The sequence below is a fragment of the Dicentrarchus labrax genome, unplaced genomic scaffold (genome assembly GCF_905237075.1).
Source record: "Dicentrarchus labrax unplaced genomic scaffold, dlabrax2021, whole genome shotgun sequence".
Lineage (NCBI taxonomy): Eukaryota > Metazoa > Chordata > Actinopteri > Moronidae > Dicentrarchus > Dicentrarchus labrax.
This window is the reverse complement of record NW_026136711.1, coordinates 18,224,113-18,237,923: the sequence shown is the minus strand read 5'-3', so window position 1 is coordinate 18,237,923 and position 13,811 is coordinate 18,224,113. Positions and strand designations below refer to the sequence as shown.

General features: G+C 42.4%; 2 protein-coding genes across 3 annotated transcripts; one reads left to right on the top strand and one right to left on the bottom strand.

Annotated features, from left to right (window-relative positions):
- Window positions 1-86: 86 nt before the first annotated feature.
- Window positions 87-7,487, top strand: ttll3 (tubulin tyrosine ligase-like family, member 3). Of its 2 annotated transcripts, none has more exons than XM_051414352.1 (13): window positions 87-310; window positions 782-852; window positions 934-1,052; window positions 1,168-1,327; window positions 1,676-1,731; window positions 1,879-2,007; window positions 2,092-2,206; window positions 2,338-2,418; window positions 2,531-2,711; window positions 3,236-3,384; window positions 3,754-3,997; window positions 4,184-4,619; window positions 6,187-7,487. In XM_051414352.1, the coding sequence occupies exons 2-13, from the start codon at window positions 837-839 to the stop codon at window positions 6,967-6,969; spliced, it is 2,469 nt and encodes an 822-aa protein (XP_051270312.1). In that variant the 5' UTR covers window positions 87-310; window positions 782-836; the 3' UTR covers window positions 6,970-7,487. The 2 variants fall into 2 exon arrangements, with proteins under 2 accessions (XP_051270312.1, XP_051270311.1); XM_051414351.1 differs by having other exon boundaries at window positions 93-310; window positions 2,338-2,454.
- Window positions 7,488-9,327: 1,840 nt separating this feature from the next.
- On the bottom strand, window positions 9,328-13,218 carry LOC127371515 (class E basic helix-loop-helix protein 40). Its single transcript, XM_051414366.1, has 5 exons — window positions 12,783-13,218; window positions 12,561-12,624; window positions 12,198-12,305; window positions 11,648-11,771; window positions 9,328-11,411 (listed from the first exon to the last, which is right to left on the bottom strand). The coding sequence occupies exons 1-5, from the start codon at window positions 12,851-12,853 to the stop codon at window positions 10,501-10,503; spliced, it is 1,278 nt and encodes a 425-aa protein (XP_051270326.1). The 5' UTR covers window positions 12,854-13,218; the 3' UTR covers window positions 9,328-10,500.
- Window positions 13,219-13,811: the final 593 nt, after the last annotated feature.

Sequence of the window (13,811 nt, the reverse complement as noted above, 5' to 3'; positions counted from 1 at the left end):
TCCACACAAACGGTGCATCCCTGCGGGTTTAATGCTTGTTGTGCAGGTCGCCTGCACGTGTAAGCCACACCGCAACCGATAGCGCCAGATAAGCGATACACTTTCTTCAACGCATGGCTAAAGGTGGTAGATTTTTCATCGACCTGCATGGCGTCCTGTTTCCACTGGGTACGGTTGTCGTGGCAACTGTAAACATTCTGTGGGAGCATGCACGGTTGTCATGGGAACGATCAGCGGGAGCATGAAGGAAGCAGGACTGAGCGAGTCTATGGGCAGAGTGGTCGGGTCACCGGGGAGGTGACAACATTAGGTTTGTATATTAATGTTCAACGTAAAATAACTCCTGATTTTGTTTTGTTTGTTTGAGGTGCAGTTTAGGAACAGGTTTTTATGCATGTGTAGTCGCTGACATAGATTACATACAGAGAGTTGGTCCGTAAATCCGTGGCCGTTCATCGTAGGTATAGCCAGATGTGTTTCCATAGTATAGCCGACATGTTTTTTTTGTTTTTGTGTATGCTTATGCAGGTCTGCCCGTGTGTGAGCGGGCGCGCACATTTTTGCGCATGGGTATGTCAGTGAGAAGCTATGACAGCCTCAGTCAGCTCTGTCCAGATTTAGATGCCTGCTTGACCCAATTTACATCTTCTTCAGTAGCTACAGAGCTCTTCATATTAACTTATGATTCATTTGAATAAATCTATAAATGATCTCTGTATAATACTATTCCAGTAATATGATGTTGTGAAAATAATCATATTGAACATATGTCTGCTCCCAGAGAACTGAACACAGTGTTGATCAGCTGAAGAGAGAACTAAATAAAAAAAAGTAACATGCAACAACTGCCAGGTAAGTATGTAACTGCACATACAAGTACATGCATGTGCACAGTTACTGTATGATGAAATTTGACCGGGCAATTTGTCTCAGTGTTACAACCCACAGTGGCTCCAGTGGAGGGGAGGTTTCGTCGCAGTGTGCCAAGCCTGCCAGCAATCAAGCCAGACAGGCTAAAAACAGCTAAAACACTGGTGGAGAAGGCGGTGAAGGTGATTATATGTACAAAAGCCTGCCTGTAACACCTCTGCATATTCCCCTACTGTCATCATATGTTGTGTGTGTGTCCTATTTGACTCTTTCTGTCTCTCATTCACTCATTCTCAGTTGAGGAGAGTGTTTTCAGTGCAGGGACCCTATCCTGTGATCCGTGCTGCCTTATGGGCCAGAGGGTGGGTGGAACGTCGTTTGCCCCATCCTGCCCAGAGAGCACCTCATTGCCAGGGCGATGAGGAGGAGGATGGTGATGATGGTGATGTCAGTGCTGGTGAGACAATGGATCTGAAGAGGACAAAGAGCTACCAGATCAGACATTTATTTTTTAGAAAGATGCAGTGTTCACGCCAATATCATCCTACTAGTTTACACTTTTCATTGTCTGAGTTCAATCAGTGATCTCCATTTTGTCTAAAAGAGAGGTCAGTAACATTCTCCCTTAACTGTCAGCGTACTTGGTTAGCATATATGTAACTGGAGCACTAGTTTAGATGGATAGCCCTTCACCTGATAAATGATACATTGTGTACCACATTACAGACCCTTACCCCTTTACCCCCTTTTACACATGAAAGCCTACACACACACAGGCACACACTCTTTACTTATCTCTTCACAGAGAGAGTGGATGAAGGCGAGAAAGACGAGAACCTTGATGACATGTATGACCTGATGGTAAGATAAAGTGAACCAACATGACACTGACAAGCAATTGAATGTGCTATTATTGTTATGCCGTCTTTACATCATTTCCAGGCGTCTTTGTTTTCCTCATTATTCTCAGTCAGCTCGCTTACATAACTTTCCCACAACCTTTTATAGTCTCGCCTGGTTCGAAATGAAACAACACACTTCTACTGGACAACACGTCGGGATGACATAGACTGTCGCTCCTTGAAGCATGACCAAATGACCAATCACTACGCAAACGCTGGAACATTCACTACCAAGGTATCATCTCTAAAGAGTTTCTAATAAGCAAAAATAAAAGTTACTTTATCTCCTATGTACTGTATATATTTGTGTTTCTTTCAGGTGGGGCTCTGTGTGAATCTGCGTAACCTTCAGTGGTTTGATACCGCAGATCCTGACACCTTCTTTCCAAGATGCTACAAGCTTGGGGCAGAGGATGAAAAGCATGCATTCATAGGTCTGCTGTATGGCTCTGTTAACACATAGCTCCATCAAAAATGCAATGATGTGCCGAGGTGTAAATGGAACATGGAAAAATCTCTTCTCTTTCTTTTGCTCTTGTCCCCTCATTCTGTTATGACATTGAAGAGGATTTCAGGAGGACAGCGTGCTCCAGCCTGCTGCAGCATGTGGTTGAGACAAGTAGATGGAGGAGAGACGAAGCAGAAGGCGAGAAACAAAAGGCCAAAAACAGTGTCTCTGATGGTAACAGATAGCTAAATAAATAAATTATGCAAACAATGTAACAATACTATGATACCAATCTTATTTCTCTCTACAGAGTTGGAGAAGATGGAGTGCCGATTTGTTGGTCCGGGGATAATCGACGTGGCTTTGCACGTGTGTCAAGAGTTTCTCAGTGTTTTAGAGCACGGCGACATTGATGTAACTGACGAAACACACCCCTCCGTGGGGGAACAGCAGTGGGCAGAGTTTCTACAAGACTACTACATGGTTGTGCAGTGAGTATGTTTTCTGGGTTTGCTAGAGCGATCTTTCTTAGGTCCAACTAAATTTATCTGTAGTACTGACAGTCAAAGTCAGCTTGTCTAATGAATACAAGTAATTAAAAACTTATCCTAAAATGTATCTATATGAAAAATCTACTGAGTTCTTATTAAGTGAGGTTAAGAATAGTGTCAACATGTATATGTCTTTAAATAGGTTTTCTTAACACCATCTAGAGTTCATGTTAGGATTCAGGTTGGGGTTAAATATAGAGTCAGGTTTCGGGTTTGTGTTACAGTAGAGGTCAGTGGAATGATACAGCATGTACTACTGTATATACAAATACCATTAAATATACCACATGCTAATATTTATGGTGCACTATTTTGGCAGTTGGTGTACAGGAAATCTGAATAGCCCTGTTTGTTTTTGCTTTTTAATGTTTTTTAATACCAGTTTTTGAAAAGAAAATTGAATGACCAAAAAATACACAGACCATTAATAAACTTAATCTGTGAGTCTGTGTGTTTGTGTGTAGTGAAGGTGCATCGATCAGGGGCAGGAGTGTTTTTGTGGAGCGCTGCCAGGCCATGTTAATCAGACTGCAGGAGATGTGCCCTCAGCTGGATACAGATGGACTAAATAACATCTGGATCATCAAACCAGGTGCCAAGTCAAGAGGACGAGGTGAGGCTTTTATTTAATGATAGGAGTTAGTTACATAGTAATCATATATATTAATCTTTTACTTCCTCTCTATTCTCTCTATATGTAATACTGAAAAATATAATATAATATAAAACATAGTGTGTTCTTTTAAGTTGTGAATATTACAGTTGCAACATGAGGTGTGACATGTGGGTGTTACTATTGCTTCCATTCTCTAAATTTAATTGGAAAAACTAAAATGATAATATACTATGATTCCTCTCAGCTTAAGTATGATAAAGGAATGTTAGTTTGCTATTTGTTTGAAGGTCATTAGAAACACCATGTTGCAGTCAGTAACACAGCAGTTTTTGGTGCTTTTTCTCCCATGTCATACCACCCACCCAGGTATTATGTGTATGGATCGCCTGGAAGAGATTTTGGCACTTGTGGACAGCGACAGAGTCCTGACTAAAGAGAGTAAGTGGGTGGTTCAGAAATACCTGGAACGTCCTCTGTTGGTCCACGACACCAAGTTTGACCTCCGTCAGTGGTTCCTCGTCACAGACTGGAACCCTCTCACTGTCTGGTTCTACGGAGAGTGCTACCTGCGGTTTTCCACTCAGCCCTACTCAACAAAAACTCTGGACAGGTCAGACAACAGTCAGACAAGCAAATTATATACTTGTACTTGACCTTTACTGTATCTTGTTTTTAGAGTTCTTTGTGGAGGGATTGATTTAACAATGCAAGTACAGCTAAATGTCAATCAGATGTAATTAAAAGCACATTTTACATTTACCTTCATGGCTTTACCTCATTTGTTTTTTTTCCTCAGCTCAGTCCACCTATGCAATAACTCAATCCAGAAGCACTTCCAGCCATCCTGTGACCGCCATCCAGGAGTGCCTGAGGACAATATGTGGTCCTGCTCTCAGTTTAAGGCTTTTCTGCAGCAGCAGGGCCACAGCGCAGACTGGGAGTCAGTGGTAGTCCCAGGCATGCAGCAAGCGGTGGTCCGTGCCCTGCAGACCGCCCAGGACCTGGTCGAGCCCCGCAAGGCAAGCTTTGAACTCTATGGAGCCGACTTTATGTTGGGCAAAGATCTGAGGCCTTGGCTATTGGAGATCAATGCGAGTCCGACTATGGCCTGTTCCACCTCTGTGACCGCTCGCCTCTGCCCTGCTGTGCAGCTGGACACACTGAGGGTTGTGCTCGACCGACGGACTGATCCTAGTGCTTATACAGGAGGCTTCCAGCTGATCTATAAACAGGTTGGAATATCTTTACACATTATGCGCAGAGGCAATGGGTGCCAATTTCTAGCACTATTCCAGATGCTATACCAATATTATTATTAATATTATTTTATTTTATACTATTTACTTTATATATGCTCCCTTTAGGCAACATTATTAGGAATCACTCCATTAACTTTCACTCTATGCAGATGATACGCAGATATATCTATCAATCAAGCCAGATGAAATTAATCAATTATCTAAATTACAAACATGTCTTAAGGACATAAAATCCTGGATGACCTGCAATTTTCTGATGTTAAACTCAGAAAAAAACGAAATTCTTGTTCTTGGCCCCAAAAACCTTAGAGACTCACTGTCTAAAGATATAGTTACTCTAGATGGCATTAACTTGGCCTCTAGCACCACTGTCAGGAATCTTGGAGTTATCTTTGATCAGGATTTGTCATTTAACTCCCACATAAAGAAGACCTCTAGGACTGCCTTCTTTCATTTACGTAATATTACAAAAATTAGACACATACTATCACAGACAGATGCATAAAAACTAATCCATGCATTTGATTTGTTACTTCAAGGCTGGATTACTGCAACTCTTTATTATCAGGTTGCCCCAATAAGTCCATTTAAAACGCTCCAATTAATTCAGAACGCTGCAGCACGAGTACTGACAGGAACTAGAAAAAGAGATCACATCTCTCCTGTACTAGCTTCTCTGCATTGGCTCCCTGTAAAATGTAGAATAGAATTTAAAATCCTCCTCCTCACCTATAAAGCTCTTCATGGTCAGGCCCCTTCATATCTTAAAGAGCTCATAGTACCCTATTACCCCACTAGAACACTACATTCTCTTGTGGTTCCTATAGTCTCTAAAAGTAGAACAGGAGCCAGAGCCTTCAGATAAAGCTCCTCTCCTGTGGAACCAGCTTCCAGTTGTGGTTCGGGAGGCAGACACCCTCACCACATTCAAGAGTAGGCTTAAGACATTCCTCTTTGATAAAGCTTATAGTTAGGGCTGGATCAGGTGAGTCCTGAACCAGCCCTTAGTTATGCTGCTATAGGCCTAGACTATCGGGGGATTTCCCATGGTGCACTGAGCTCCTCCCTTCCTCTCTCTTTCTGCACTCATTCATGTTCCATTAATGCATGTTACTAACTTCACTTCTTCCCCGGAGTTCTTGTGCTTTCTCATCTCGCAGGTTCTTGTCGATCCTGATGGAGCCTCCTGCCATGGTCCTGCTAGATTACCATTGCCATTACTGTTGTTGCTGTGCACCTGTCTGTCTGTCTGTCTCTCGCTCTCTCTCTCTCTCTCTCTCTCTCACCCCAACTGGTCGAGACAGACGACCACCCACCTAGAGCCGAAGGATCTGTCCTAGGTTTCTGCCTTTTAACAGGCAGTTTTTCCTTGCCCTTGTCGCCAAGTGCTTGCTCATGGTGGTACTGTTGGGTCTCTGTAATTAATGTTTTAAAGAGTTCGGTCTAGACCTGCTCTAATTGAAAAGTGTACTGAGATAACTTCTGTTATGAATTGGCGCTATACAAATAAAATTGAATTGAATTGAATTGAATTTCCCAGGCGGCAGTTGAAGTTCCTCAGTATGTGGGAGTGAACCTGCTGGTGGAAGGAGCCCCCATAAGACGGCTCAGACCTCCACTTCATAGACAAACTGTTATTTCTAACCCACCTCTCAGCATCCAGTTCCCTTCAGACCAGCCACTGTCAGAAGAGGCTGAAACGACACATCAAAAACCATCTGTTCAGAAGTCTTCTACAGTCTTGGCTTTTCACCGTTCAGGCAAAGAGAATCGAGCTGTTGGAGAGAAAAAGAGGCAGCTGATATCAGTATCTCCTAAGAGGGAATGCGAAGGGAGAACAGAAGTTCAGAATACGTCCTGTGTTCGCAGGTCCTGTCGCAGTCTGGCATCTGAACAGCCTTTGGTGGTACACACTGAACCTCAGAGGAAAGCGAGACGTTTGGGTTTGAGCCTTGGTGCCAACGGGGTAACTCTAGTCCCACGTAGCCTTTCCTTTTCCCTCAGCCCTCCCCACAGCACGTCAGATTGTAAATCTCAGCCCAACCCAGGCCATGGATCACACATCTCCAGATCCTTCTTTCCCCAGACTGCTTTTGAGGCCCAACGCAGGACTTCTACCCGAGTCGTTCCTTCACTCCGGGGCCCTCTTCCAACCCTGGAGGTCTTAAGCTTGCGACCAAACATTGTGGCTGGAACCACTGCCTGTCGCAATCCAAACATGACCTCTCATCCCAGCATCCACAGACATCAGTTATTCCTCTGCTCTGGAAGGCAAAGCATGGGCAAATATAAAAGAGAGTGTGCAGGGGAACATAAGCTCTAGTGGTGTCGAGTGTTAAGAAAATGAAAAGCAAACAGTAGGAAGTGCTGAAGATGTTTTGCCAGCAGCAACATTGTTTTAATGGGTTGGAATGGAATGGAATGACATATTACCTAACTACCTTACCTTAATCATATCAGTGGTTTCACCATCAAAGCCCCTATGTGTAGTATTTTTATGTGACTGTAGCATCAGTCAAATTATTCTGATGCCATAAAATTTAGTTTGTAGAAACTTGAAACAAACTCCAGACAATCATGGTGAAGTGTAATTTCAAACCATTCACACAGGGCCTTTAATTATGCAACATCAAGTTATTTTACATTATAAAAATGTAAAATGTTACACATATAATATATTTCTGTGGTAAATTTCAATGATGTCTTATTTTGTATAAAACAATATGTATATGTTTTATTATTATGTTATGAATGTAAAAGCAATTAATATTGTATTGAAGTTCATTTGTATTCAAACAAACAAACAAAAAGTTAATTTGAATAAATTATGTAATCAAATGATTACTGGTTCCACATATATACAAATAATCTGTTTTATATCAAAGTTACCAACAGGATGCAGGTATTTTAAATCCCCAGCAGGTGGCATTAAAGGCTTGGTGATCTAACTGCATGTTTATGCCAAAGCCTTTCTATGGAATGGAATAGGAAATAATTGGCAGTATTTATTGGTTGGTGCATCTTCAGCAATACTGGTATCGGGTATTTCAGCCTCTTTACAAACATATAGTCAAAATGTAAAAATAGCTTGTAAACTTAAAAATTTAAAATGTAAAGATCCCATTCCTATGTATTTATATTTCAGTGATCATACACTAATGAAAACATTCCTATGAATATTATATTAAATTTCTGCATTCCATTCTAAATGTTACACATAGACCTTTAAAATCAGACTCAGTGAGCACAGAAAACCTTTTCACTTTCAGCAGATAAAAGCATCCTTCTAGTGTACATCTTTCTGCACAGTGAAACTCAAGAACATATTTTTGTGTGGAAGGGGACTTCAAGAGCACTGGAGTGTGGATGGTCTTAACACGGTTGACCACTGTTTGATTAACAGACCCTTCCTGAACGATTTAGAAACCAATACACATTAATTGCCATATATTTGACCAAATAAATGTAATTTACAATTTCTTAAAAAGAACTAATGATGTCTGGGCGTTTGCCTGAACTAGATGGCTAAAATAATTAACTCCAGAAATTGGCAAACTGAAAGAGTTTCTTGGTGGCATTTTTGCTCTTAATTAGACAGACTGACAGAAATAGAAACAGACAGGAAACAATGAGGGAGGGATAGATGGCTACGCAGTGAAACAAAGGTCAAAGCGGAGATATTGTGGTTATGTGGTATGCGTCTTAACCACTAGGCCCAAAGACCCAACTACTGAGGTAAGATAGATTGACTGTTTAAAGCACTATTTAACTACAGAAAAATGTTAAACTGACTGAAATAATGAGTAAGCTACACGTCTCGCAAATTAAATCTCATGACAACAAAAAAACATGCAACTCCTCCTTCCACAAATTGATGGAAATTAACTTAAAGATAATCAGTTTAGGAGGAACTAATGACATTTAGGGTGCAGGTCGTGGACCTTAGACTTCAGCTTGTGCAAACAAACCAGATATGGAATAAAACAACACTCCTACAGCTCTAAAATGATAACGGAAACCACACTAATATGTCACTGAAAATGTTATGTTGCGCATTGACATTTGATGCACTGGGCCTGTGTAGAAATGCAAACGTGTTAATAGCATAGAGATAAACCTTGATGATCAAAAGTGCTATACATAGCTGAAAAATGTGATTGAACGATACAATACAGGTTGTAGCAACTGATAAGTTTTTGTTGTAATTAATGCATCTGCATGTTTTGAAGTACTTCTCCATTCTGCACAGTATAGCGCTAGGGGAGTAAATATAGAGAGATGTTCTTTTTCTGGGATAATAATAATTGTGGGATAATAGCATTCATATTCTATTCATATTGAATCATACAGCCAATAAGAAATATGTCTCCCCGTCAAGGCTGTTGACAAGATGCAGATGGATCCTGATTATTGCCTCAGGAGATTAACTGAAACACTCATGTGCATTCACTTGTTGTTGTATTAGTGGGCACAGACGGTTAACCAGCAGGAGCGCCTGGCTACAGATCTGCCATTACATAAGTGTTCCCTGTGACATGAGTGTTGTGGCGCTGTAAAAGAACTAAAACTGAACAGATTGAATTTCACTGCTATTTCACACAGACACACACACACACACACACACACACACACACACACACACACACACTCCTTCTCCTCCATATACACACAATCAAAGCCATTTTCCACGGGAAAAAAAAATACTTTATTAATACACTTATATAATGTATATCAACATTTATAGACAAAATATGTACATCAAACATCTTCCATGTAGGTCCCAAAATATAAAATCTCAAGTACCTCTTTCTATAGAAAACTAGTCTTCTGGTAAAACTTTTACATTCACTTCTCTCCTCCTTGCTCCTTTGACTCCAGTATTCATACGTAGTACAGAGAATAAACATCTGAGATTTATCAGCTTTTCACATGTAAAAAAGGCAACAGCAAGAACAAACACCAGGTTTGACTTGAGCAGAAACAGATGTTGAGTATGCAGACCAGGTCCAGCACAGTGCTACAGTATGTACACAGTTTCTGAGTACATAATGTACAATTATCCACATTCTACCCACCTTCTATCTCTTCGGAGGGACAGAGTGCAAGAACAGGTATCAAAAATAGAAATGTACAAGAAGTCTATGAACAATAATTACAGAAAATCCATCTCAACGGTCTGTTTGTCAATGAAAAACAAGACTTCTCATTCAGTGTAGTCATGTGGTGGGCCATTCCTTCATCCATGCATTTGGGTGTACCCTTACTCTTGTCTGTACACACTTGAGGAAACCCTTGTATTTTATAGTGCCAGTCATCATAGTTTCTGGGCATTTTCAGTGATGATAAAGGTGACCTACAGGACATAAGCAACAAACTTTGGGTGAAATATTACCGCTAACATTTGAGGCAACACTGTTCTAAAGTATAAAGATGGCGTGTCTCTATTGCAACAGCTACAAGTGAGATGAATCAGTGTCATCGGCGTTCATACTTTAACAGCAGCATCTAAAACACATCTGTCTTTACATTCAACCAAGTGTGTGTGTGTGTGTGTGTGTGTGTGTGCAGGGCAGGTCCAGTTTATATGATACATTTGCATTGAGTAATACCACTGAGCATTAAACATTCAACCAGAGCTTTGTATCCTCTGAATGTGGATGGATGTTGCTCTCCCATCCTTCTCCTCTTGATCATTTCAAGTTCTCCTGTTTGCTTCTTGACCTCCAGGCTGAGGAACAGGGGACAGGAATGAGGATGGATTATGGAAAGGCTCAGCCAAGTTCTCATTCCGACTACTGTCTCTGCTCTTGGGTACTTGAACAGGATCATCTCCTCACCCATGTTCTCTTATCTCTCAGTCTTTGGTTTCCAGGTTGATTGGTGGTACCTGCTTTAGTGCCTGAAGGAGGGCAGGGGAGTCCATGGGGGTCTGAGATATGGCTGGGGCTGGTGAGCCTCCCCTGGGAGACAACACTAACTGAGGTGGAGGCGGTCTTTCACTGGACATGGAGGGTGAAGAGCTTCCCATGCCAGGGTAGAGCATGGGCATGGCCCCGGGGTACCAGCATTTCTCCAGCATTGGCAGGTAGGCTGCAGCAGAGGGTGGAATGAGGTAGAAAGGCATGCAGAGGGGATGTGGAGGAGGTGGGTGGTTGGGTGATACGCTCATGTAACTACCATAACCGCTAGACGATGACGATTCTCCACCTGAGAGCAGCTCGTCCTCAGATGACTCCACCCGAGGTCGTTTGTGGCGGGGCTCATCATCCTCCTGCTTGATGCCGGACCTCTGCCTCTCGCTCAGCGCCCGCTTCAGCTGGCTCTCCTGACCATAGTAATCTGGGCGTCTCTGTGGTGCCCCTGATTCTGCCTTCTCCAGCTCCCCCCCATAGCCGCTGTCTGTATCCGTATCACTGCCACTCTGCTCACTGCTCGCTGGAGCATAAGCCCGCTGGATGACAGGCACACAGTTCCTCCCATAGCCCTCGCTGGGTTTCGGGGGTAAGCTGGTGGGAATCTCCTTGTGAGGTTGGTGCTGGTGGTAGGTAGGGATCTCCTCGGGTCGAGGGCTGAGAGGGGTGTGGGGTCGGGCCGGACTTTGCAGCACATCCGCAGCTAACTTGTGAAGGTGATTGATCACATGGGATGGTGTGAAGTCTACATCAGTCTCGTGATTGGCTAGATACTGAAGAATCTCTTTGGCACACATGTGGAAGCCAGATCGGAACATCTCCTCTGACTTCTCCTGGCTGACAGTAGGCTGCTCTGTAAACACAACAAGAAACCATTCAGTTTGCAATTCTGCAAGTTGACATTGATGCAACAATCCTTTCCCAACCACTATAGCTATATTTGAAGTCACCTATTTCCCTGTAGCTCTGCATAATCCTGCCATTGTATATTCATCTTGGTAATTTGCATTCTGTCCAACAAAACCACCCTGTTCCACGTGCATATTTGCATGTGTCTGTGCATGTGTGTGTAAGTGATCTGCTGCTCACCGATTTGCATGCCATTCTGCAGAGCGAGGATCTTCTGTTGTTGTTGCTCCAGAAGAGAGGTGAGGGCTTTCACATGCTTGAGCGTCAGCTCTAAAACCACAGCCTTCTCCAGATGGCCCAGAGTCTGTAGGAAACACACACAGTCAGCACATCCTCACCACTTTATATAACACATAGAGACTAAGCTTTACTACCCATGTACACATAATCTTGGCTGTCCCATCATCACAACACTTACAGCAGCGACCATTAAGGAAACAATAATCTATAAGAAATATTAAATCTGAAATGGGATCATATATATTCAATAAGTAATATTCTGTCAGGACCATTCATTATATTACAATTAAATCTAGTATTGTATTGAACCTTTTTTTTTTTTAAATCCCCAGTTTAATTTATGACACATCCTCTTAAGTAAGACCTGTCATTCACTGTCCGCTGACGCACTCAGCGCAAAGGATGTAATACCACTGAACAGCCACTCGATGGTGCATGCCACTCAACACAGTGAATCCCATTATCCCTCCCAGCTACAGCATGAACTTACCGTGAGTTTCAGGTGCTCTGGTAATAAATCTTTCAACTGAGCGATGCACTCGTTTATCCTGTCACGCCTTTTCTTCTCAATAAGTCTGTGAGGCAGCTTGTAGGTTTCCTACAAGAATAAACAGCATTTTTGGGGTTAATTCAGCGGATCGAGAGCACACAGATCGCTCTGTATGATCAGAGGCAGTCACACCGATAGGGAGGACTCCAGCAGGAGTTATGTCATAGCAGAAATGAGGTCAACCATTTCTGGGACTATAGGACTACAGCCAGCCTTATTCCCCCCCTTATAGTTCACACCCTTTAATAAAAAGCTCTATGGTTATAACTTAACAAGTTGGCAAGAAATAAAATAATAACTGACCTTGCTCTCCTCTCCTCTCTTCATTCCTCGCCTTGGTTTATAAACATACATCGGGAAATCCATCCTAAAAAAAGAAAAGAAAAGAAGAGCACAACAGTGAGAAATGATTTGACGGTTTGGTGAAGTATAAGATACAGCCTACACAATAAATAATACATCAAGTGCGTTTGAGGAAAAGGCTACACAGTCTAGTAGAAGCTGTTTTTTCAAAGTATAACTTACCCCTGCACGTCTGACAGATCAGCCTGGTGTTTGGAGAGAGGAGGTGGTTGCGCGCTTGGAATTCGCTCCATTCTCTTTAGTCCAATTACGCAGTCAAAGCCGAGGTACTTTTCCAATGCAGTCACAAATACATACGCATTTATTTACGCGTGATGAAAAAAGTTGTAAAGCAGCAGTTAAGTGAAATACACTAAAAATGCTCCAAAACGGTTCAAAAGTTGTTTTTAAAATTCTTGTTGTTCAACACTAGCTTTGCTAATGTAATGGTTATTTTGGTATTATTGTTTCTTAAGTTAGTCCGTGCGATCCCCACGCCGTGTTCCCGCCGTACAAGGAAGGCAACCCTCTTGGTGGCGAGTTGGAAAAGTGGGGGAGGACAGCGCGACGAGTTAAATAAACCCTCTGACTCTCCGCTCAGCCTGACCTACCTCTGTCACATGAGGCTCACGTGTTAAACGGCGCTGTATCCTCGGCGGAGGGACGGCCCACTTTCTGCAGATAAGCAGCCTCAGTGGGCGGACGGCGGCGGACGTCAGAGCGGGGGGCGGCCCGTGTCGGATCCCGTGTACCACCATGCTGAAGTGTATGGAAACAAGGCTGCGATCGCCACGGCTCTGGGAACGTGCTGGCAGGGGACCAGTGCAGGAGTTCAGCAGGCCTGGGGCACGAGAGGCGGCTGGGTATGGTACATACTGCCAGAACAAAACACAACAAGTACATTACTATAGGAGCCGCAGGCAGAAATCATATTCTGCAAGGATTATTATATAGCAGTGAATTTCATTGTGCCATCAAGTCACTTTTATACATTGACGTTTTAGAAATTAATTATAAAAAAAATAATTATATTATATGTTCTGCACTTAGTGGACAACGTGAATGTAATTTTATGTAAAAAGTAAAACTGTAGTTTTATATTGACAATAACATGAATTATATAGGAAAACAGCAGTTTCTAAAGGCTAATTATTTTCAAGTTTGATTTTTGTCCCCGCAGAAGATAACAACAACAACAACAACAACAACAAC

Excerpts from the sequence above, each read along its gene's own strand:
- ttll3 (XM_051414351.1), top strand. Across the intron at positions 1,732-1,878 it reads ATGACATGTATGACCTGATG|TCTCGCCTGGTTCGAAATGA; the intron begins GTAAGATAAAGT and ends AACCTTTTATAG. Across the intron at positions 3,998-4,183 it reads TCAACAAAAACTCTGGACAG|CTCAGTCCACCTATGCAATA; the intron begins GTCAGACAACAG and ends TTTTTTCCTCAG.
- LOC127371515 (XM_051414366.1), bottom strand. The coding sequence starts at position 12,853 with ATGGAGCGAATTCCAAGCGCGCAACCACCTCCTCTCTCCAAACACCAG. Across the intron at positions 12,306-12,560 it reads AGAGAGGAGAGGAGAGCAAG|GAAACCTACAAGCTGCCTCA; the intron begins GTCAGTTATTAT and ends TTATTCTTGTAG. Across the intron at positions 11,772-12,197 it reads CAGAGCACCTGAAACTCACG|ACTCTGGGCCATCTGGAGAA; the intron begins GTAAGTTCATGC and ends TGTTTCCTACAG.